Here is a 26,104-nt window from a genome sequence, read left to right on the forward strand (position 1 = left end):
TTGAATTACTAAAGTAAGAAGTCAAATGCTAAAAACTTGGAGAAAGTAGAAATATTTTTAAAAGGAAGAGAAACAACAGAGTAAAAAATCATCTGTAGTTCTGCCATGCTGCAGTGATCTCTATTCTTGGTAATCACATCCTCCCCCTACCTGTAACCCCTGTAATCCCTGGTGTGTCCTCTTTCACTATAATTTTGTCATTTTGAAAATGTCGTAAAATAGAATCATGCATTATGTAACCTTTTGAGAGGCAATTCCTGGTCTGTTTTCCGTCACCATAATTTTGTCTTTTTAAGACTCATAAAATAGAATCATGTGTTATGTAACTTTTTTGAGACTGACTACTTTGACTCAGCATGCCTTTTAAAGTTGTCCAAGTTGTGGTATGTATCATTAGAATGCCCTTTTTTGCTGCTAAGTCATATTCCATTTTATGGATGTATCACAGTTGATATCCATTCAGCTACTGAAGGATATTTGGGTTGTTTCTAGTATTTAGCAATTATGAATATAGCTGGTGTAAACACTCATGTAGAGTTTTCTGTATTGACATAAGTTTTCATTTCTCTAGGGTAAGAGTTAACAAACTATGCTCAAATTTTCCTGTTGCCTGTTTTTGTATGGCACTATGAGCTAAGAATTCTTAGCCTTTTACATTTGTAAAGGTTTGTTTAAAAAAAAAAACAACGAGAGAATATGCAACAGAGACCATATGTGGCCCTCAAAGCTTAGAATATGTAATGGCTGACTCTTTACAGAAAGTTTGCTAACCCTTGCTTTAGGGTAAATACCTAGGAGTGGGTTTCTTAGGTTAGATGGTAAGTGTATTTTTAACTTTAGAAGAAACTGCCAAACTGTTTCCAGAGTGGCTATATATTTTTCATTCCCATCAGCAGTGTCTGCAAGTTTGTTTTTCTGCATCCTTATCAAAATTTGGTATTATCAGTATGTTTAATTTTAATAATTCTAGTTTAAGTGTATGGGCTTTCCTTGTGGCTCAGACGGTAAAGAATCTGAAGTTCTCAGCTCTTCATGGTTTTAATTTGTATTTCCCTAATGGCTAATGATGTTGAACATCTTATCATAAGGTTGTTTGTCATCCTTTTATCTTTGGTGAGGTGTCCAAATTTTTTGCCTAGTTTTTAATTGAGTGATTTGTTATCTTACTCTTGAGTTTTAGCAGTTCTGTAAACATTCTGGATACAAAGACACAAATACTTTGTTGTGATTGCTTCCATTTTCATCCAGTCTTGTCATTCTCTTAACAGTGTCTTTTCCTGAGCAAAAGGTTTAAATTTCGATAAGTCCAGTTTACTGATTTTTTCTTTTATGAATTATGCTTCTCTTATCAAGTCTAAGAACACTTTGCCTAACTCCAGGTCATGGAGATTTTCCCCTAAATTTTCTTCTGGAAGTTTTGTAGTTCTCAGTTTCACATTTAACTCTGTGATCCATTTTGAATTAATTGTAGTAAGGTATGGGTTTAGGTTTTATATTTTTCTAATATGGTTTGTTGAAAAGACTCTTCTTTCTCCATTGGATTGACTTTGCACCTTTGTCAAAAATCATTTAGCCATATTTGTGTGATCTGTTTCTGAAGTCTTTTTTCTGATCTGTTGATCTGTGTGTCTGATCCTTCACCAGTGCCATGCCATTTGATTTAGCTTTATAGTTAGTAAGTAAAATTTACTTTTACTTTATTTTTCCTTTTTAAAGTTATTTTGGTTATTCTAGTTTGTTGGTCTTTATACATTTTAGAATCCCGTTGTCTGTATATGTAAAAATTCTTTTGGGGATTTTTATAAGAATTGTGTTTTATTTGTAGACCAACTTGTGGGAGAATTGATATCTTTACTGTGTTGAATCTTTCATCCCATTAACATGGTATTCATTTCATTTTAGCCTTCTTTGAGTTCTTTCATCAACACTTTGTAGTTGGAAGCATACAGATCCTGTCCATGCATTTTAGATTTATACCTAAGAACATTTTTTGATCTGTTGTAAGTGGAATTTAATTTTTAAAACTTCCTATCATTCATTACTAATATAAAAATATGATACTTATTGTTGAGTTTGTATTTTTCAACTTTTCTAAACTCATTTATTAATGTGCTAAGTCGCTTCAGTCATGTCTGACTCTGTGTGATCCCATGGACTGTAGACTGCCAGGTTCCTCTGTCCATGGGATTCTCCAGACAAGAATACTGGAGTGGGTTGCCATTTCCTTCTCCACATTTATTAATAATAGGAGCTTTTTGTAGATTGGGATTAGGACATTCTACAGAGATAGTCCTGCCTTTTGTGAATATGGGCAGAATTATCTCTTCCTTTTCAATCTGCATGGCTTTCATTTCTTCTTCATTTTTCCCCCCTTTTCTTTCTTTTTTCTCCTGTTCCTAAACTCGCTAAGACTTCTGGAATAATGTTAAATAAGACAGGTGAGATTGAGCATCCTTGCCTTGTTCTCAATCTTAGGGAGAAAACACTCATATATAATTAATACCAAATAATATGTTAACTATTGATTTTGTGTAGAAACACTTTATCACACTGAGGAAATTCCTTTCTGTGTTTAGTTTACTGAGAGTTTTTATCATGAATGGATATTGAAATTTAAGCACTTTTTGTGTATTAATTCATATGTGTCTTGGTCTTTTGGACTGCTGTAACAAAGTGTCACAGGCTGGGTGGCTTATGAACAACAGAAATTTATTGCTTATAATCCAGGAGGCTTAGAAGTCCAAAATCAAGGTGCCAGCACAGTCACCATCTGGTAAAGGCTCTCCTCATGGTTCATAGCCTTTTCGCTGTGCCCTCACTTGGTAGAATGAGCTGCATAGCTCTGTGGGGTCTCTTATAAGCCCACTAATTCCATTCATGAGGCCTCAACCCGTAGACCTAATCACTTTCCCAAGTACTTGTCTACTAATACCATCACCTTGGAGGATTGGGACATTAAGATATGAATTTAGAGGGATACAGACCTTCAGACTGTTGCAATATAATTGTGAGGTTTTTCTTCCTTAGACTGTTAATATGTTGGATTATTACCTTCAGTTCTTGTGATGATAAAACCTTACTTGATTGCAGTGTACATTATTGGAGTACATTTCCTGATTTTTTTGAGGATTTTAATGGACGTGAGTCTGTAGTGGTTTTTTTTGTTGTTGTTGTCTTTTCCTGGTTTTGGTATAAGGGTAATCTTTCCCTTCTTTTCTGTTTTCTGGAAGAGATGGTATAGAATTGGTATTGTTTCTTTTTAAAAAGAATAGTGGAATTTGCTAGTGATATCATTTGGGCCAGAAGAATTATTTATTGGAAGGTTTTTGACCATAAAATCAATTTCTTTAGTAGACTATTTGCTTTATTTTCTTTCACATTAAGGGCTTTTTCTGGTTATCTGGTAATAATGACAGTGTGTTCTTATTTAAAAGTAGGGGACTATAAAGTTGATTGGCAGCCCTACTAGTGGTTGAGGCTTGTCTACACTAAGCCTCATTGTAAGATAATGATTGGACTACTTCACTGGAGAATCCTAAATGTCAGTATTTTTCTATCTTTTCTCATGAGCTGATCAGATTTCCCAGAGAAGACTCTAGCAGTCTCCTTGCTGCCATATCCTGGGGGGTGAGTGGGTAAAAGCTGGTGTCACAGGGCTTGATCTTTGTTTGTAATAAGCACGTGTTCACTTAGTCCTCATGTTGTCGGCACTATTCTCATTTGTTATTTAACTCACTCTGATTTTATTGCAGGGTCATATTGACCTCAGTCATTTTGAACTCTCTTAGTGGTTTTAAAGGGGATAGAGGTGGGAGTAGGATGTTTGGACATGTGTAGGGTCTTCGGGGTGGTAACGGAGGATGTTGACCAGCTGTGCTGAAAGTTTTGCGGTGCTGGTGACCGCAGGTAGAATTGCTTCTTCCAAGATACATATCTTCCCTTTGGGGAACTGTCTAGGTTTGAGGTAAAACAAACCTGTCTAGATTTGAGGTAAACCAGTTAGAGTTAATTATCAGTTATCTTTGACTTCCCTGCTGTTTCTTTCCAGTCTTGCCAGTGGTGATTCAGATTATATTGGTATTTGAAATTATAAACTATTTTAAAATTTTGTTTTAAGCAGGTGGCTAAAGTAGAAATGAGAGGTCAAGTTAGGAGGTCACTTTAGAAGTCCACAAAAGAGGTGTCGATGGCTCGGCCTAGAGTAGAGGTAGTAAAGAAGGAGCAACATAGAGGCTGCAGGATGTGTCTTGGAGGTAGAGCTCAAAGGACTTAGATTAAATGTGGAGAATTGAGGAAAGGAAGGAATCAAAGGTGGCCTTAGGTTTTGTCTTGAGTTGGTTGGGTGAATGATGATGTCCTTTGTTGAGATGGAGAAGACTAGGGTAAAGAACTGGGTCTGTATTGAGCATATTAAATTTAAGATGACAGCATCCGGGCCCAAAAGCAATGTTGATTCTCTTTTCTTAGGTATTCTTTGCCTCTTTCAGTCAGTTCAGTTCAGTTCAGTCGCTCAGTCGTGCCTGACTCTTTGCGACCCCATGAATCGCAGCACGCCAGGCCTCCCTGTCCATCACCAACTTCTAGAGTTCACTCAGACTCATGTCCATCGAGTCAGTGATGCCATCCAGCCATCTCATCCTCTGTCGTCCCCTTCTCCTCCTGCCCCCAATCCCTCCCAGCATCCGTCTTTTCCAGTGAGTCAACTCTTCGCATGAGGGGGCCAGAGTACTAGAGTTTCAGCTTTAGCATCAGTCCTTCCAAAGGACATCCTCTTTAGTCTGGGTTATTGTTCAATTGTCATGCACAAAACACTTGATTCTTGGCTTCTGTTCCACTCCTTACTGTTGTTGTCCACCACCCTTATTTGTTGTTGAGGATAAATAAAGTTAGTGGACCTAACCATTAACTTGGCACGTCTACCCCATTTCCTGGTATGATCATGGGCAACGTCAGGGGCTGTGTGGGCAGTGTACCCGTTTATTCCTCTCCTCAAGGTTCCTCGATGCCGTAAAACACCCACAGTGACAGCATGATACAGTGGTTTTGAATCCCAGTTTCTCTACTTCCTAAGTGTGTAACTTTGAAGATATTGCTTAACCTTTTGTATTTCATTTTCTTCAACTGTTAATTGTGGATAAGTGTCTATACCTTTGGGATTTTTGTGAAGGTTACATAAGAAAATAATGTGAATTATTTTCTATTACTGATTATTAATGCCTGACACGTAGTAAACATTCTATAAATGATAGCTATTAATATTATTAGTATTTAATTGTATATCTATTTAATAATATATGCTACTATTATTCTTTTAGTTAAGCAACCCTTCTAAAAGCTATACCTTGAGCCTTGCCACCTCAAGTTTAACCTCTTCAAGTGCCCAAAAGTGGTGCTGACTACAGCTTCCCAGTATGGTCAGTATTCTTAAAAACATTGGTGCATAAATTCCAGTGATCCTTATTTATAGGCATACATTCAATTCTCCTGGGGGCTTTCTCAAAATGTCTGGACCCTATTTGTGGAGGTTTGAATAGGATGGGTAAAGGCGGACATCGTGGGAGGCACCAAGTATCTCTAGAATAATAGTCCTCCCTCTGTTTTCTTTTAATGAATCACTCCCTTGCGTGCTCCCTCCCCTCCTGTCTCCTCTCTGTTACTCAGTACCATGAGCTGCTTTCTCACAGCCGCCTGTAGTGTCCTCTCTCCTTTTTCATCTTCCTCTGCTAACCCCTGACTTTGGACGAGTCCAGTCCAGTCTGCCTGCAGTCTGGGCTACTGAAAGCCAGTTTGGAGTTTCACGAGATTCTTCCATGTGTTGTTGTTTCTTTTCTCTCTCTAATCTTTACTGTTCATATTAGAATACCTGACCTTATGTGAGTGACACAGTGTATGACTCAGTTAATAGTGATTTCAAAGGGAACTTCAACTGTCGTGTAATCTAACTACCCAGGATGTCTGTGATTCTATCAATTATATCTCATTCATTTCACAATAAGTTTGAATAGCATAATGATATCATTATGTTTCTTAAGTGAAAATACTGAGGCACACAATCATAAACTAGTTTGTGCCATCAGCTTGCCGATATTTTTTTTTTGAAAAGCAAGCTATGATTATGATTGTGTTATTATGATTGTATGTAAAAAGCAACCTTTCTTCTCCACATTAATTCTGTTTTGTGGATCAGTATAACAGCTTTAAGTAAGTAAAGTCACTCAGTCGTGTCCGACTCTTTGTGACCCCGTGGACTGCAGCCCACCAGGCTCCTCAGTCCATGGGATTCTCCAGGCAAGAATACTGAGTGGGTTGCCATTTCCTTCTCCAGGGGATCTTCCTGACCCAGGGATCAAACCCAGGTCTCCCGCATTGGAGGCAGATGCTTTAACCTCTGAGCCACCAGGGAAGCCGTTAACAGCTTTAGCAGCAGTGTTTTTAAGGAATTTGTGATGGTTTAATTGTTGTTTTTATTTTCTTTTTGAGATGTGAACTATCCTGATCAATTCTAGTCTATGACTTTTGGGGAGATTTATTAATATATGTGTGTGTGTGTAGTAGGTGATAATTTTTGACTTTGGTTTTTAATAAGAATTTTTAAAAATTCAGTTATAACTAGGGAACTTTTCTTCCAATTTTTACCCAGTTGTCTTTCATTCCCTTTGGAATAGTGGACCTGACCCAGTTCTTTTTTGAGAATTCATTTCACAGAACAGTATGTTAAAATATTTTTGTTCTTCTAATCAAGTATAATGTAAGAACTGGCTGTCATCCATAGTTTCTGTTCTTTAACATGAGAATAATTCTATTCCTTGGTTAAGATACTGGCTCCATTATTATACTTACTGGTTTGGATAGCAGGCTATGATTTGAGGAACACAGCTATTTCATACATAAAATAAATGTTTTTTCTCTGCAAGCATTTTTTTAATCTTGATTTTGTCTAACAGTGATCTTTGAAGTACATATGATACGGTAAAAGTATTGGTAAAAGAAGAATCCTATAGATACTAGAAGTGAAATTTATTGTTGAATAAAATTCAGCTAATTATAAAATATAGCATGACTTTATTGCTACATCAGGATAAGTTTTTAAAAATTGATCCAGCTACCTTCCCTTGTTTGCTTTAGTATTCATGTAAGTCTTAGTATAATAAATTGACATTTAGTTTGAAAAGTAATTTTAGCTAAGTTGTGGCCCAGAGATAAAATATGTATTGGGTTAACTCTTAATGATTATACCCTTAAACTATTTATAGGGATGAACATTGAGAACCATTTATAATATATAATATTAGGTTTCTATATAATCTTCTGGGTGTTTAAAGTATAGTGTTGTTGTTTTTCTCTTATAGTTGGTTAGAAAAAAACTATTATTTGAAGGGAATAGAATGGAAATTGGAGAAGGAAATGGCAACCCACTCCAGTGTTCTTGCCTGGAGAACCCCAGGGACGGGGGAGCCTGGTGGGCTGCCGTCTATGGGATTACACAGAGTCGGACACGACTGAAGCAACTTAGCAGCAGTAGCAGAATGGAAAAGTGAAGTGAGGAAAGTTGAGGAGGGTGGGATATATTAGTTTTAGAGGGCTTCCATAACAAAGTGCCACCAACTGGGGGACTTAAAACAACAGGAATTTATTATGTCACAGTTCATGGTTAGAAGTCTGAAGCTGAAGTGTTGGCAGGGATGTTCTGTCTGACAGCTCCAGTGGGAGGGACCCTTCCTTGCCTCTTGCTCACTTTCGATGGTTGTCTGCAGTCCTTGGCTTGTGGACGCGTCACTCCAGGATCTGTCTCTGTCGTCACATGACATTCTCCTTGTGTATCTCTGTGCAAATTTCCCTCATTTTATAAGGACACCAGTCATATTGGATATAGGTTTAGAGCCCACCCTAATCCACTCTGACCTCAGCTTAACTTGATTACATCTACAAAGCCCCTGTTTCCAAATAAGGTCACATTCATAGATTTTGGATTGATGTAAATTTGAAGGGACACTATTTAAGCCAGAACAAAGAGTTTGAAATTCAATTTATATTTTGAGATTTGAAACCCAACACACTGGATTTATCTACTTTATATCTAACAAACGGTAAGATGCATGTTATATAGAAAGCTTATTTTTATTTGCAGTTATATTTACACGTAGGCTTTCCTGCGTCACAGGCCTAAGTATCCAGTATTTTCCATTCAAGTAGCAGAAATTGCTTAAAAGGAATATTTGGTTATAAAACATCAATGTGGGATACAGCATGCCTGGAGCTGGTGCATGGGGATGACCCAGAGAGATGTTATGGGGAGGGAGGTGGGAGGGGGGTTCATGTTTGGGAATGCATGTAAGAATTAAAGATTTTAAAATTTAAAAAATAAAAAAATAAATAAATAATAAAATTAAAAATAAATAAATAAATAAATAAAAGAAAAAAAAAAATCAATGTGGAGCCAGAAGGCTTTCCACATTACCTCTTAATAGCCCAATATTTATAGAATCGAGTTAGGCTTTTCTTGTGTTTTAAGTGCTATTAGAATAATACTTTTGCTCTTATTCATTTTATATCCACAGTGCCTGATACTGCTTTATTGAGTGAAGAATGAGTTAATGAAAGGGTAGGGTGTGCATGTGTGTGTCCATTGAAGGGTTGTTGACAGAGGTGTAATATGGAAGTTCTCACTTAGTAAATATATTCTCTGTCTTTTCTGAAAACCCAGCTGGTGACATCCTTCACAGTGTTCTGCACTTGGCCTTTATTGCTTATAGTCATTTCATCAGTTCAGTCCCGTTGTTCAGTTGTGTCTGACTCTTTGCAACCCCGTGGACTGCAGCACTCCAGGCCTCCCTGTCGATCGCCAACTCCTGGAGCTTACTCACACTCATATCCATCAAGTTGGTGATGCCATCCAAACATCTCATCCTCTGTCGTCCCCGTCTCCTCCTGCCTTCAATCTTTCCATCATCAGGGTCTTTCCTAATGAGTCAGGTCTTTGCATCAGGTGCCCAAAGTATTGGACCTTCAGCCAGTATCATTTCATATTCGTGTATAGATGATGATTGCATAATATTCTATTGCATGGATTATTATAATAATATTGTAATTTTATAAATTAAAATATTATAATTTAACTAGCCAGCTCCCCAATTTTCCCTATCAACCACCATTTCAGAAACTTCTATGAATTTGAGCTACTCTCTCTTTTCAGTTGCTTTCATCTTTGCTCTTCTAATTGACATTGCAGTGAAGAGCTTTGCATCTGTGTCACTTTACATATGAGTATGTTTGTGAGATGAAGAGCTTTGCATCTGTGTCACTTTACATATGAATATGTTTGTGAGATGAAGAGCTTTGCATCTGTGTCACTTTACACATGAGTATGTTTGTGAGATGAATTCTTAGAAGTGGAATGCCTGGCTAAAAAGATTTTTACATTTCTTAGTTCTCATATAGATTGCCGGATTGACTTCCAAAACTCTTGTACCGATTTATACTCCCGCCTCCCCCCCCCCCACCCCCACATACAATGTATGATATATCAGCTGTTCAGATAAGTTTAAGTAAGGTTAGCTTGTCAGCTAAACTTCACTGGCAACTTGGGAAAGCAAAGGCCACTCTGAAGGAAAGTTGTTGCCACTGGACTGTCCCCAGTGTTCTACCTCTATTCCTTAAGGATTACTGGACATCTGTAATGTAGTTTCCATTCTGCATTCATTTAAAAAGCTTAAAGTAAAAGGTTTCAGCACCCAGTGTAAGCTACTTGTGTTTTAGTAATAATTTCTGAGAGAATGATTATGGAAGTAGATACCACAGCTGATTGAAGGCAAAAGAAGAGGGTGGCAGAGGTTGAGGTGATTAGATAGCATCACTGACTCAGTGGACATGAATCTGAGCAACTCTAGGACATAGTGAAGGACAGGAGAGCCTGGTGTGCTGGAGTTCATGAGGGCGCTAAGAGTTGGTCAAGACTTAACAACTGAGCAGCAGTAACAACCACAACTGAAGATATGTTCAGCCTGGCTGAAATTCCCTTAATACAGACTTTTAAAATGAAGGCATAGATGCTTTGCTTAGATTTTAATAGAAAAAATTAGCAGAACTCTTTTTTCAAATGATGTCTTAAGAGGAACTCCACTATACTGGGGTGACAGTGAAGTGCGGCTGTGGAGGAGGGGATCTGGCAGAGGTAAAGCAAGTGAGCTCCAGGTCCCCCATCCCTGTTTCCTCCAGAACTGTTACACACAGGGAGCCCAGCCTCTTTCCTTATAGCAGTGACGGAGATGAGTGAATGCTAGTGTGTATTCAGCCTCTGGTAATTTATGTCAGACATTTGAAGAACCTAGAAGCTTCTCCATAGAATCCTGATGTTTGAAACTGATGTTTAATTTTATCTTTTGTGTGTGTAGTAAGTGTACTATAAAATGAGGCAAACCTATTTGGAGATATCACTGTTTTCCTTAGAGTATACATATAGGTTTTGGTGCAATGATTTTTCATCTGGAGATTTTTAATAAATGTAACATCTTTAATTGGTTTTCTTATAAAATTAAAATGCTTACACATTTTATAACATTTGCATATTTTATTCTAAAGTAGAATTTAAGGATCTTTGGGAACTGCCTCCCAGTGAAGATCAGTTTTGGAGATCAGTTTTGAATTCATTTCCCCAGACTTTTTTCAATGTGTTAAATTACATGTAAATTTTATTCCTTCTTTGAAAAAATGGAATCATATTATATATACTGTTTGGTGATTTGTTTTGTTTACTGGATAAGAAGTCCTTTCAGGTTAGTGTATAGAGATATCTTCCATTCTTTTAATGGATTTATACTGTTTCATTGTATGAAAATTATCCATTCCCCTGTTGGTGAATTAACTATCCTTTATGCATATTTTTGCCCATTTGGACAAATGTTTCTGTAGGATAAACTCTTAAATAGAATTTCTAAATCAAAGGTATGGCTGTTTTACATTTTCATGGATATTTTGGGTCTCTCTAAAATATGAATACCCTGATTTTTATAGGACGTATACTTAGGAAATAAACTTTTAGAAGTTTTAATGTGCACCAGTGTTTCTCACATAAGATTTCTGGAAATAGATAAATCTTTAAGATGACAGCTTTGAAACTTTTTGTCTTTACAGTGATGGAGTGGGGGGAAGATGTTAAAGCAATTTCAGAAGATGAAGCAGTCATGTTGGTGAACCATCAGGCAACAGGAGATGTGTGCACTCTGATGATGTGCCTCCAGGACAAAGGACTGGTAAGCCATCCCGAAGGCAGAGACAGACTGTGGGGAAGGGGGGTTGACGAAGTGTCAGCTGAGTATCTTGCTACAGCTGGGAATGTAAAATCTTGAAGAAAAAAATGTACTGTGTATATAATTCTAATCACTCTAAGAGGAATTCATGGACTTAAAGAAAACCAACTGGGATAATGTGGATTATACCTCCATGAAGCTTTTTTTTTTTTTTTTAAAGAACTGAAATGAAAGCAAAGTTAATATGGTTCAACTTGGGGGCCTTGAGGTGAGTGGTGGATTGCCAGTTTGAGAAATACAAGCACAAAAAACAGTTTGCTTAAGACAGAAGAATAAAATTGGATGGGGAATTAGGTGATCTTGGGGATTTTTAGCCAGAAGAAAGTAAGGTAGATATTGTTTTGAATTTCACTTAGAAAGCAAATTGAAAGGAAAGATACTATGTCCATTTTATTCAGTGTTCTAGGACTGTGTTTGAACTGTTGATTTCACATTGCTTATATTGATAACTAAAATATATCTATAAAATGGGAAGATGTTAAAGTCAATCCTTAACATTAAAAGAATTAACACCTTAGGAGAAGGTAAAGAGGTTATGTTCATAGAAAAGTAAATAAATAGAAAGTATATAGAATTGATGGAATTAATCTTTGGCCTAATAATGAAGGAACCAATAGGTATTTTATCAGTGTTTCATGTTCATGGTCACTAACTATAAATATAGAAGAACGTCATCCTGTAAGATGTCCTCTTAAAGGAACTGATAAGCTAGTGATAGGTGAAGAGAGGGAATAGCAAACAGTACTTAATTACGAAGTGAGAAGTATTTGGTGGAAGGTGAGCTCACCATTTACTTGGTGGATATAGAAAACTTTGTGGAGAGAAGACATAAACTTGACCTGAAAGGGTTGAGTAGAACTTAAGCAGAGTAGTGAAGCAAGGGCCTCTTCTGTAGTGAAATAATTGTGGCCAAAACCCAAGGCAAGAATACATCTGGTGTGTTTAGGTCCTCAGAGTTTGATTCAGCAGGTCAAGGGTCAGAAAATGAGGTGAGAGTAAATGGAAAAGGTTTGCTTATTATGAAATCTGTTTTTGTTATTTATCTGAGAAGCAAAGGCATTATTTTGCTAGAATGTAGAATAAATTCAATAATTTCTTATGTTCAGAATTGTTAAAATAATATCACTGTATAGATATATTTGCATTTATAATAATATGTCACCTGTCCTCTAAATTATTGATGTTGAAATTTTGTAAAAACTAGTTTATTTTTGGACTTCTCTGGTGGTCCAGTGGTTAAGACTCTGCTTCCACTGCAAGGGGCATAGGTTTGATCCCTGGTTGAGGAACTAAGATCCCATATGCCGTGAGGTATGCCACCCCCCCCCAAAAAAAACCCTATTTGGCTTTATATCAAGGAGAACATTTTTATTCTTACTGATAAGATACTTACATTTATAGTGATTTTTCTGAGGCCCTATGATGTCTTCCATTGGTTTTTGAGTCTCAAAAAGTGCTCAAACTGATAAGTATAAATATCCTAACTTTGTTACTCTTAACTTCAGTTTGGCAGAAATGATGACTGCATTAGTCAGAATATAGGTAATCTGAGATTCACCAATATTGTGGACAAAAGAAATTTTGATTTATTTGTTTGCTTTTGTAAAAAGATTTCAGTTAGTTGGTCTTCTGCTCATTTTTCTGTCCAGAGTTATTCCCATTTTCAGATTAGTTATACTAAATATTTTTTACCATCTGATATTACTAAATAATGTGAAATTTCAAAGAATTTTTATCTTGTTTCATAAGGAGTAGTTGAGAAATAAAACGTAGAACATTATGATCTCTACTCCTGCCTAGTAAGTGTGGGGCAATATTAATTTATACTCACAAGTAGAAATGTTTACTTGATTAATTGCATACTCCATGGGCACTTTCAAAGAAAGAAAGCTAATGTCAGTTTAAAACTGGCCCACTAGGGCTTCCCTGGTGGCTCAGATGGTAAAGAATCTGCCTGCAATGCAGACATGACTGAGCAAGTAACACTTAAAAATATTAGTTTAATGGTGATATAAGTGTAACATAGCTTTTTGAATTCAGGAATTCCTGTGGTGCTCGTCATTATTCCTTTGTGGAGCAAGGGCACTGCTTGCATTTTGGTAGGACAGCACTGTTGTTCTCAGTTGTCCTGCTGGAATTGTTTCCCTTACCTGGCTGCAACCTACTGCATGCTAGTAGAACTCCCTAGCTATTGTGACAGCCAAAATTGTCCTTGTAGATTTCTAAACTGGAAAACCATTGACTTTACTAACATTTCAGAATGATATAAAGAATGGAGCCCTTTATGTAAGCCTCTCCAGATGTTTGAATATGTAGAAAATCCATGCTTATGGGTAAAGGATAATTAATATAAAGGATAAAGCACAAGCTGGAATCAAGATTGCCGGGAGAAATATCAATAACCTCAGATATGCAGATAACACCACACTTACGGCAGACAGTAAAGAAGAACTAAAGAGCCTCTTGATGAAAGTGAAAGTGGAGAGTGAAAAAGGTGGCTTTTCACTCAACATTCAGAAAACTAAGATCATGGCATCTGGTCCCATCACTTCATGGCGAATAGATGGGGAAACAGCGGAAACAGTGGCAGAGTTTATTTTGGGGGGCTCCAAAATCCCTGCAGATGGTAACTGCAGCCATGAAATAAAAAGACGCTTACCTTGGGAGAAAAGTTATGACCAACCTAGACAGCATAATAAAAAGCAGAGACATTACTTTGCCAACAAAGGTCCATCTAGTCAAGGCTATGGTTTTTCCAGTGGTCATGTATGGGTATGAGAGTTGGACTATAAAGAAAGCTGAGTGCCGAAGAATTGATGCTTTTGAATTGTGGTGTTGGAGAAGACTCTTGAGAGTCCCTTGGACTGCAAGGAGATCCAACTAGTCCATCCTAAAGGAAATCAGTCCTGGGTGTCCATTGGAAGGACTGATACTGAAGCTGAAACTCCAATACTTTGGCCACCTGATATGAAGAGCTGACTCATTTGTAAAGACCCCGATGCCGGGAAGGATTGAGGGCAGGAGGAGAAGGGGACAACAGAGGATGAGATGGTTGGATGGCATCACCGACTCAATGGACATGAATTTGAGTAAACTCTGGGAGTTGGTGGACAGGGAGGCCTGGCGTGCTGCAGTTCATGGGGTCGCAAAGAGTTGGACACAACTGAGTGACTGAACTGAATTTTGTCCTTTGGAAATACCTGGCAGTGTTCTGACAGACAACCTTTGAAATATCGACTGAGTTGACTCAGGCAGCTTGTGTTAACTGACTTCCTTTTTTCAGGAATATGAGTCAAAGTATTAGTTATATTTTCTAAACATTCTAGTACCTTTTTAAGAAATGTCTCTTAAGTGAGGGGTCTTGCCCTTTCAAGGCAGTTGATGATTAAGAATTTTCATTTCTACTAATAGAACTCTACTGGACATGTAATGTATATTTATTGACTTGTAATATGTCTGCTAAAATAAGTTAGGACAGAATTATCCATACAAATCTTAAAAGATAGCTTGACTGTCTTACTGAATTTGTTTTAGGTTACTTTCTAACTGAGGAGGTAAATCCACTATAAATGTAAGATTAAACATAAAAGCTAGTTACTTTAGTGTTGGTATATTAAACCCAGAGATCAATAATTTGCAGCCACACTCCATACTGTGTGTAAAGCTCAAAGATTTTACAGGTTGAATCCACTTGCTTTTTGTTTTGTTTCTTGGGAAACTTTTCAGCAAATTCCATTTAGTTCAGATCTCAATTTATTTACACAAAGTAGTTGTCATTACAAAGCAAAACAAATTATTTTATTCTATATTAATTGATTTGAAAATCAGTCTTTCACTGGGCATATATCTATTTTTTTCAGTTGTTTTATACAGTAAAACTGGTGGAATAGGAATCATGCAACTGAATTATTTAGTAATGCTGAAAAATTAAGGCAGAAGCACGAGTATTATATTATTTGTGGGGTTTTATAATGTTTTTGTAAAAGCAGCACATGGGTGTCAATGCTTCATGTTTTCTTTATATGTGCATACAGTTTTGTGCTTAGAGATAGAATTTATGTTTGTTATTCCCGTAGGAACCGAAGGAGAGCTCTGTTGCATTCTTGATTGAGGCTGTAGATTTCACTTTATTTAAGGCTTATAACAAGGGATGCTATTATCTTAGCAGGGGAGAACAATTAAGCAATTCATTAGCTAGATCCTGTTTACACTTACTTTTAATTTTGAAATTTTGCTTGGAATAAAGTCTTCTGCTCCTGATAGAGTATTAACTTTTATCAGCAATGGATACTATTATCAGCAATGGATAATATTTTTGTGTTTAAGAAACAGTATTTTTATGCTGGTAAAGAGTATGGCTTTATATAAACTAACAAATACACTTCATAGTAGAATGTGTAAGTCACTCTACTGAATTAATTTTTAAAAATTTACAGTGTATTTTTTGAGTAAATGAATTGTTTAGTGTTCTTTTGTTGAACATTTTTATATTTTTGTATTTATACCTTAATGTTTTTTGACTTTTAATGTTTTAACCACTAAGGTAAAGTCACATTTTATAAAGCTTTAAAGAAGATGTTAACAAAGATATTAAGGCTTTTATAAAGCCTTAATAAAACTGTTTAATTGCTCAGTCATACCTGACTTTGCAACCCCATGGACTAGTCCACCGGGCTCCTCTGTCTGTGGGATTCTCCAGGCAAGAATACTGGAGTGGGTTGCCATTTCCTCCTCCAGGGGATCTTCCTGACCCAGGGATCAAACCAGGGTCTCCTGCATTGCAGGCAGATTCTTTACCGTCTGAGCTATTAGGGAAGCCCTTACAAAGCCTTAGTGCTTATTAATTAAACTCATAGCCCTCATTTGATAATTTAGGCATATTGTATTATTTCAGAATAACTTTACAAGTTATATAAGAATTACCAGTCATGTTGTTTATATAGAACCAATTAGAAATCATTAAGTTCAAATTTAATTCAGTTTTATCTGTTACCCAATGATGTATATACCTGTGATTTAAGAATCCAAGACTTGGAATCAAGACCTGTAATTTTTCATGTAGCACTTTACTTGTAGAAATAGCATTAGATTTTAAATATTTAGGTTAATGAAAAGTATGGTTGGATGATTATGCTTAAAATTTAGATACTGGCTAGCTATACTCAGTATTTTTTCTATCCAATATTTAATTATCTTTTGCTTTTAAATATTTTAGGTTGTTGCTCAGATGATGTGGTTGATGGATCATATTTTTAAATACACAAACTTTGGAATTGTTTCTCTAATTCATGGAGACTTCTTTATAAGACAGGTAACTAATGAGCATTTTTTTCCATAGTGAGAGTCTTGATCAGTCTGAATCTTTAGTGTAAAAAGAGACATCACAAAACTAATTGTAATAGATAGAGCCTCTTCTAGTTATCTCAGGGAGCTGGGAATCGGTTCCCTAAAACAGAGTTTGAATGATTTAAGTCTGAATTTGAGTATGCATAAGTATTAAACATGCAAATATTTTCATCTCTACCCTCCTCCTCCCTTTCTAAACAGTTTTCAAGCACCTACCGCATTCTCAGCTCTTCTGAGATCACTGTTAATTTTATTTACGAGTCACTGTTACATGATACAGAAGATACCTAAATTTAACAATTGTGAGATTGTTAAATAAGATTACCAGTAGGGAGAATATTAAGTAATTAAATAAATAAGAAATATTTTGTGAATTCGTAATATGAAAACTGAGTATATCAGATTTCTGTAAATCCAGAGAAACCTTAGAGGAGAAGATAATACATGGCATAAATTTAAAGAATGAGTATGAGTTTGATGGAAGAAGATGGATTGGGAATGGATCCCAAGCATTAGGAATAGTTTAGTAGGAAAAAAAAAAAAACTCACTTATCAAAATAATGTTTCCCTGATATGCTACTTAGAGTCACATGCTTTATTTTCTCAAAAATGGATAATTGAAATATGATATCAAGAGTATTTATGTATGGTAATGCCACACTAATCTACTGTTTATATATTTAGCAACTTCACCTTGGATGGTGCAGTACCTTGTACATATTTAATTTATTTAATGAATTGCTGGTGAATCTAATTAAACCTCTTCTGAGAACTGCAAATTCAGAAATAAGCTGAAATAATGTAGAAAAACTTCTGAGCTCTATGAAAATACATATCCCAAAACACATAAACTTTGCTCCAGACAGTTTTATGTACAAAACATTTTTTTTTCCAATTCTGTATAATTGCTTCGTTCCTTCTGGGAAGGCCCTTGGTTTTTCTGAGCAGAGAGGTGGGAAAAAAACCAGGCTTGGTACCTCAGGAAGAACGGCGAATGGGGATTGGCCACAATAAGACTGAAACAAAATAAGCAGATCAACTTATAAATGATCAGAACAACTTAATGAAGAAACTAATCTTAGTATGCTGGAGGGAAAGACAGCAGAACTGACAATTGAAGCAGTCTGGGTGGAATCCAGAGGAGAAGCTGGATGAACTGCTTAGGAGTCTGAGGAAATTATTGAATTTACAGTGTTGAAACAGTTGACCTTGTTATCATGATGATCCTTAGGCCTCAAGAAGAGGCTAAATTAGACTAAATTATCAGTGAACTTTGAGGAGTTGAAAGTAGAAAATAATGTACTCCAAAACATTTCCTTTTTTATTACAGTGTTGTTTTACATACTTAAGACTATATTTCAGATTATTGGAGAAACTTACAAATTCACTTATAAAGAACAAAAATATTTTTCCTGTTAGATAGTAATTAAAATCTATAACTTGAGGGTAAGAGAAAGAGAGAAAAAAATATTAATATTAAAGAAAGTCTCTTGGGGCTCTGCTACTAGACATTTTTAAGAAAATATTTCCAAGGATATTAAAAATATTTTACGTGTAGTCTTGGGAACTTAATAAAGTTTAATCATAATCAGTTCCATATATCAGCTAAGAAAATTGTTATTTGTTTTGCATTTGGAATAATTTAAAGACTGAAAGCATACGAATTATTTGGGGGAGCTTCTGTAATTTTGTTGGCTGGAAAATTACTAGCAAATTGATCATACTGAAAGGAAGAACCTTTCTAATATTTAGTCATGAGTTTGGGGCTTTCCTGAAAATGCTTCTGAACTCTTTTTTTCAGTATCCAAGTTATCCTCTTTCCTTACTTTCCCTCAAAACTGAAACCCAGTCCATCAGAATATCCTGTTAGCATTCAGACTTTTTTCCTGAATGTATGCACCTCTCATCTATATCCTGTAGTTGAATCTCATCAAACTCCCCTGTCCAGACTCTACAGCAGTCTCCTAACTCATTTCCTGCAGTCTTTTTGTCACTGGAGCCAGAAGATATTTAATGTAAATAAGATCATGACTCTCCCTTTTTGAAAACTGTTTAATGACATCCCATCCCAAATTACTACTCACCAAACTCAAGGCCTTTCTCATATGATCTCCAACTCTCTACAGTTCTCAGCCATACTGACCTTGTCATGCTCTCGGAAATGCCGAGGTTACTCCCACCTCAGGGCCCTTTGTCTCTTTTGTCCTCATCACCTGTTCTCTGCCACTCATGTTCACATGGCTTATTCCCTCACATTATCAGCTCTTTGCTTAAATTTCATCTCCCTGGAGTTGCTTCCCCTGGCCCTGTTGCATTTCTCTAGCCTCTTGCTCTTCTCCCTAACGCTTATCACCAGTTGCATGCATCCTCCACAAAGGTGTCTGACTTCTCTGTCTCTAAGATGTGCCTGGCAAGTAAGTAGTAGGTACTCAGTAAATACTCACTAATGAAGAGTGAATAAACTTTCAGGGGCAATTAGAGCAATTTGTTTCTTCAGAGAGAAGGGTTTATTTATGTTAAGTGCTAATAACTTCCTTTTGCCACTGTGGTCAAAAGGGGAAGTAAGCAGTAGGGTGCAGGGGGAAGTCACTGTTGTAGCCTGTGTTTGGGATTTACTGTGGAAGCAGTAATTTCTAGCATTTATGGTCTTTAAATTTCATACCTATGCTTATTATACATGTGTTTACCCTCTAGGGAAAATCTCATCGTGACCAACAGCTTCTTCTTCTTAAGAAGCACCTAGAAAATAATTACAGGAGCAGAGATCGAAAATGGATTGTTCTGTTTCCAGAAGGGGGCTTCCTCAGGAAGAGGCGAGAAATCAGTCAGTCATTTGCCAAGAAAAATAACTTGCCATTTCTTACACATGTCACTTTGCCAAGAGTTGGGGCAACAAAAATTATTTTGCGTGCACTTGTAGCACGACAGGAAAATGGAAGTCCAGCAGGAGGAGACGCTAAGGAATTAGGTATGATGGGTTTTAGCATTTTTTTTCTTTTCTTGGAATTAGAGGCTTTTCTGGAGTTCTTTTTTATTTTTGTTGAATAGAAATAATACTGAGGAAGAAGATGAAAATATAACTTAAAATATTTATTTGTTTGGCTATGTTGGGTTTTAGTTGTAGCTCATGGCTCACATGTGGGATCTTAGTTCCCCAACCTGCAATTGAACCCACATCCCCTGCATTGGAAGGTGCAGCCTAAACCACTGGACTGCCAGGGAAGTCCTGAAAATATAACTTTTTAATGTTTCTATTTACAAAGTAGTCCATGCTTACAGTAATTTATTCAAATAATATAGGAATGTATAAGGTCAAAGGTGTCTTTCCCTTCCTGTATACCTTTCTCCTGGCCATTCACACTGCTTCAGTTGCCATCCCTGTAAATATCTTTTCAGATTTGTGAAGCATGTAAGTAGTATAAATTCCTATAAGTGGAATTACTATATTAAAAGATATAGGAATAGAAATGACTAATTTGAAAAACTGTATGCAAATGAAATTATAATGATATATATATTTTGCATTTATCAAATTTAGAAAGTTTTTTGTTTTTAATACAGAGAATGAGTTTAATACAATTGGACAATATTTATTGAAAGTCTTAAAATGTTGATTAGTTCCTCCACTGCATATAATACTTATCAAAACAGAATGATCTGAAATACTGGCACAGTAGTTTATCACAGCATTATGTCGAATGGCAGGAAATTGGAAATAGCCAGAAGAGAGAATAGATAAGAATTATTAAATATCCATCTAACAGAATACAACACAGCCATTATGAATGATGTCTATGGGCTTAGAAAATGCTTCTGCTCTATAATATTAATGGAGTAGGAGGAACATAACAACTCTTATGTAAACAATATGAGCTTAAATATGTAAATAATAAGGCAGTAGAAAATTTGTGAAAGGAAAGATTCCAGAATATTAGTGATTGCTTCTCTGAGTTGTAACATTATGGGTAATTTTTCCCCATTTCTTAATACTTTCCTGAATTAAAAAAAAATAGTACATATTACTTTTATGGCCAGGAAAAGTAAACCATCCTCAAAGATGCAGCTCTCTTGCAGATAGTCTGATGAGGTATGCATATCTGTAGCATCTATTTGTGCCAACAATGTGAAGGCTCTTTTGAACAATTTTCTCTAAGACACTATGAAAGTTTGCTGATAAATTATAAGTCAGAAAGCTGAAAGAAAAAAAAAAAAAGCTGAAAGAAACTGACTAGGCCTGTTTCCTTAGTAGGATTTTGCTATTTCTTTTAATAGTCTTTAGATAAAATAAAAATAGAAATGATGGACCCTCAGAAATATGTGTTATTTTAGATGACAGATATAAAAATAATGCCATGAGATTGTGCTGAGTTCTTTTGTTTTTTGCAAACAGCTGCCTGGCAGTCAGCTCTCTTGATCTTTCATCATCTATTAAAAAGACAAATTGAAAGAGTCTTTTAATAGAAAAGGAAGGTTCGGAATAGCTTCACGGTTGCAGAGACACTGTGGCAATGTCAGCCAAGCCAAAGCTTGAAGGCAAAGGTCTTCCAAACAGGATTAATTGCACTAATAAAGGCTGCTGTTTTTAAATAGTTTTACCCAGTCAATATTCTGTAGTGGTCTAGGTCCCAAAGGAATGGGTGCTTATCATATTGATTACACACAAGGGAAGAAAAATGTTTTGTTTTGTTTTGTTTTGTTTTCCTTTTGGAGAGAAACAGTCTCTGTGACATTGTTTATTACTTATCTTACCTTAGTTGAAATTTTTAGGCCTCTCACCTTCGGAGATGGCCCACACTCTGTGGAGTGTGTTTCTCCCAGGGCTGCCCTCTCTTTCTGAGACAGATCACATTCTGTCTGTGGGATGTGTATCTCTCTAAATAAATCCACTTCTTACCTGTCAAGAAAAAATTTTTTTTTTCTTCTAGCAGATTAGGAAAAATCCCATAAGAAATTCTATAATAAACTGTATACCCCAAAATTAGTTTTACTTATATTTTACCTTTTCTTCTCTATGTTTTGGTGTTTGTATTTTATTTTTTTAGTGTTCATATTCACGATTTAGTATTTTATTCTATATAAACAAAAACCATGCCCATGTTGGTTTTAAACATGTAAACATAAACATGTAAAAATAAAGTTGTATCTAATTAACTTTAAAATTATTAGTATTTTCATTTTTGTATGATTTAATCAATATTAAACTGAACTCTGGTGATTTTTCCCAACCATTTTATTATAAAAATTTTTAAACATCCAGAAAAATTAAAAGAACTTTGCAATTTTGCAGTTAATGAGCAGACCAACTAGATTTTACAGTTAACACTTTACTGTTTTATCACATGTCTCTCTATCCTTCTATCTGTCTATTAGTCCATTTTGGTTGTTTTTTTTTTTTTTAAATGCAGCTCAAGGTAAGTTGCAGTCATCACTTTAGCCCCAAACATTTCAGCCTGTATGCCATGGGTAGCTTGTTAAAATGTCTCTCTTTACCTACACTATTCCATCAGCAATATATTATTTAAAAATTAAATTTTTTATGCTTATTTCTTATATGAGTATTTTTTCCCCTTTAGAATGTTGTCTAAAATTTTAAAAGAATTTTAGGCCAGTTTTTAATTATTTGAAATTTTAAGTAAAATATTGTTGATTCCTTCTGTACATTTGGCCTTATGTTTAAAAGTAAGTTTTATTGTTTTAAAGATCCTTTAATTACTTCAAACACAGGACCTTTACACTTTAAAGTCTACCTATTAGCATTCTCTGGGAGGATTCCCCTCTCAATTCTTGCTCAACTTTGTACCCTGAGCTGGGAACAGAAACAGAGTGCAGAGGACTGCAGTGAGCAGAACTTCCCCAGCCCCTCCCACAACAGTGATTACCACCTGTTGTTCCCGCCAAAGGGTGGACAGTTTATTGCTTTATTTTTCTATAACTCTTGACATATGGGAGGGGTGTTTTGTTGTTGGTTTTGAACAAAAGCAGCAACTGAAGATCATGTCTGTCAATAAAATGCTTAATTTTACTGCCTTATTCCAATATTTATTAATGTCTTCCAAGTATCACAAATCATAGTGTTTGTATTATAATATAGTGTTTGTATATAATCTTGTGTTATATTTAGTGAATGGATTTGTTTGTTTCGAGATCTGCTTTTCACTTTCCTGATGTGATACTTTAGCTTTTGACATTTTCAAGATGCTTTATACTTTCTATGCTTGTTGCGGGTTAGTTTTTTTAGTGTTATTTGATGCAAATAACATAAAAATTGATCCAATTTTATATTGTTCTCAGACAACAAATCAAAAGGCCTCCAGTGGATAATAGATACAACGATAGCTTATCCCAAAGCTGAACCCATAGATATTCAAACCTGGATCCTTGGATACAGGAAACCAGCAGTCACACATGTACATTACAGGTAAGAATCCCGTATTAGTACTCAGCATAAATCCAACATAAAGTACTGTCTCTATCAGCCGTAGGTTGACTAGGTCACCTGATGTATTATTCTAGTCCACCAGGACACTCTTGGGGATAGGAAAAGAAAGATTGGTGTTTTGTTTGGCTGTTGGGGGGATTTTGGCTTTATTTTAACCCTTAGCTTTTTTAATTCCAAAACAGTCTGTTTATTGCATATTCTAGATTTGTCCTGTCAGGAATAACACCATTGAAATTAAAGTAAATGGAAACATACACGGTACTTGTAAAATCAAACATTCTTGGTTTTCTGTTTTGTTTGTTTGTTTATTGTTCTCAGAAAAATTGGTTTCTGTTCAAACTCTCCAGTTGTTTGGTTATATTTAAAATTTTTTAAATAAGAATGAAATGTTTCCAATTAGAATAAGAAATTTAAAATGCAGCATTAGAAACCATATATATAAAGATGTGAATAATACAAATAATGAGGTTAGATCTCTTTCTCTTTTAATGTGGGTAGATTGGCAAGAAAAACTAAGTAGCATCGACTGCTTAAACTGGGGAATAGGTGCACACAGATAGAAGGTAGTTTGGAAACTATGAAGTTCACTGAAAAATGATAATTTAGCTTAATGTTGGTTTACTTATAGGTAGATTTTAAAGTCTATTCATGAATGTATTCTTTTTCTGCAGTTAAGCATATCTTATCCAGAACATTACTATTAGCCCAAAATTAGTACAAGCCAGTTTTGCTTCACATGACATAGAAAATGTTTTTCTTCTTCATCTCAACTGACTTTAAAGATAACACAACACCCATTCTTAGAGAATTTAATCGAAACGATCACTTTGGTAATTTGGTGTAGCTAGACAAGTTAGTGGAGAAGGAAATGGCAACCCACTCCAATGTTCTTGCCTGGAGAATCCCAGGGATGGGGGAGCCTCGTGGGCTGCCGTCTATGGGGTCGCACAGAGTCGGACACGACGGAAGTGACGCAGCAGCAGCAGCAGCAGCAGCAGCAGATAAGTTAGTACTTTGCTAGTTTTTTCCCCCAGTATAATTTAGAAGACTATACATGTGATTGGAGAAGGCAATGGCAACCCACTCCAGTGTTCTTGCCTGGAGAATCCCAGGGGTGGCAGGCAGATCCTGGTGGGCTGCAGTCTCTGGGGTCGCACAGAGTCGAACACGACTGAAGTGACTTAGCAGCAGCAGCAGCAGCAGCAGCAGTGACTAAATGAAACAATGCTAGGAGAAACTCCAAGTTGAAAGCACCAAATCCTAACCACTAAACCACCAGGGGAGTGAAACTCCAAGTTGAAAGTACAAACAGGTTAAAGAGAAGTTTAACAATTCATAAATATTAAATTTGTAATAGGTTTCTGTGTATATGAAGTATTTTTATTGTATTTTAAGTAGATTTCATGGAAGGTAGTTTGATGCTAAGAACTGACTCATTTGAAAAGACCCTGATGCTAGGAAAGATTGAAGGCGGGGGGGAGGAGAAGGGGATGACAGAGGGGTGATGGACAGGGAAGCCCGGCGTGGTGCAGTCCATGGGGTCGCAAAGAGCTGGACACGACTAAGCAACTGAACTGAATGAACTGAACTGAATAGAAGGTAGTAACTGTTCTTTCCTGTGCAATCATCTTGGAGCCTGCTGAGAGTGGCACAGTGTGCCCCTGGATGGCTGGAGCGCTCTATTATTATACTGCAACATTGCTGGCCATCAGAGTTCACTTGGGAAATAATAAAATTGCCATCATTTATTTACCATTAATCAATGGTTAGGCCATTTTAAATTTCTTTAATACATTTTTTTTTCTTCTTGGAAATTATTATCAAGGCTACTAAGTGGATTCCACTACCTGTTCTGTATCTCTTTGCAACGTCCTGTGACAGGTGTATGGAGATCTCTGAGCAAGAAAGACATTTCCCCTACCAAGTGACTTCAGCCATAATGTGTTAGTACACTCAAGTGCTTAGAAAACATTTGGTCTTTATTTAAATAGGAAAAGAATATCCAGTTACCAGAATGTGCAGCTGAATGTTATTTTAGATTTTATATTTCTATACTGATGTTTACGGGAAAAAATTAGAAGAATGCAATAGCTAATTTTAACTGTTCTGATATAAACTATTTTTTCTTCCAAAAGCAGTTTTCTACATTGTCAGTTCAATTGTTACTTCTTAGGCTTATGTTGATTTTTAGGATTTCTAGAAGAAATGAAGTCTATATATACATATTATTATGTACTATAGAATACTTTCCTAAAATACCACGTAAATGAGAAAGTTAAAATTTGTGACGTGGCTATTTATTAGATCCTATCCTATGAACAGGTAGTAAATAACAGTGCCGTAAATGCATTGTTTGAGCACCAAATGATACACTGATTTTTAAAGTGTTTAAAAAACTACACAAAGTACAGTTTACTAAGATATATAAGGTTTGTATGGGTTATTGATAAATCCAGTACTAATAAATTAGCATTCTGCATAGGTTGGATCTAAACTACTTTAATGGAGAAGGAAATGGCAACCCACTCCAGTATTCTTGCCTGGAAAATTCCATGGACAGAGAAGTCTGGCAGGCTATAGTCCATGGGGTCACAAAGAGTTGGACATGACTGAGCGACTAAGCACAAGTTACTTTAAAAGGTGTCTTATTTTTTACTTCGCAATGCTATATATTATTTAACTAGGGAAATATTTTTCGTTACTGTGGATACAACTGCATTATGGATCTCTTTCAGAAGTGAAGGTTGTTTTAAAAGAGGAAAGTGAAAGAAGAGAGTGAAGTCGCTCAGTCATCTCTGACTCTTTGCAACCCCATGGACTGTAGCCTGCCAGGCTCCTCTGTCCATGGGATTTTGCAGGCAAGAATACTGGAGTGAGTTCCCATTTCCTTCTCCAGGGAATCTTCCCAACCCAGGGATTGAACCTAGGTCCCCTCACACTATAGGCTGACTCTTTACCATCTGACTCACTAGATGAAGCCCCTTTAAAAGAGGAACTAAGTCTTAAATATGAG

General features: G+C 36.1%; 1 protein-coding gene across 9 annotated transcripts in view; it reads left to right on the plus strand.

The window, feature by feature from the left end:
• The window catches only part of LPGAT1 (lysophosphatidylglycerol acyltransferase 1), a 154,503-nt gene that overhangs the window by 99,765 nt on the left and 28,634 nt on the right, over positions 1-26,104 (plus strand). For all 9 annotated transcript variants that reach the window (XM_018060752.1, XM_018060755.1, XM_018060753.1 and 6 more), the window contains 4 exons: positions 11,131-11,249; positions 16,522-16,617; positions 19,347-19,620; positions 22,944-23,070. In XM_018060752.1, coding sequence (XP_017916241.1) covers positions 11,131-11,249; positions 16,522-16,617; positions 19,347-19,620; positions 22,944-23,070 — 616 coding nt within the window. The remainder of the gene's footprint in view (positions 1-11,130; positions 11,250-16,521; positions 16,618-19,346; positions 19,621-22,943; positions 23,071-26,104) is intronic.

Source organism: Capra hircus, chromosome 16 (assembly GCF_001704415.2).
Source record: "Capra hircus breed San Clemente chromosome 16, ASM170441v1, whole genome shotgun sequence".
Taxonomy (NCBI): domain Eukaryota; kingdom Metazoa; phylum Chordata; class Mammalia; order Artiodactyla; family Bovidae; genus Capra; species Capra hircus.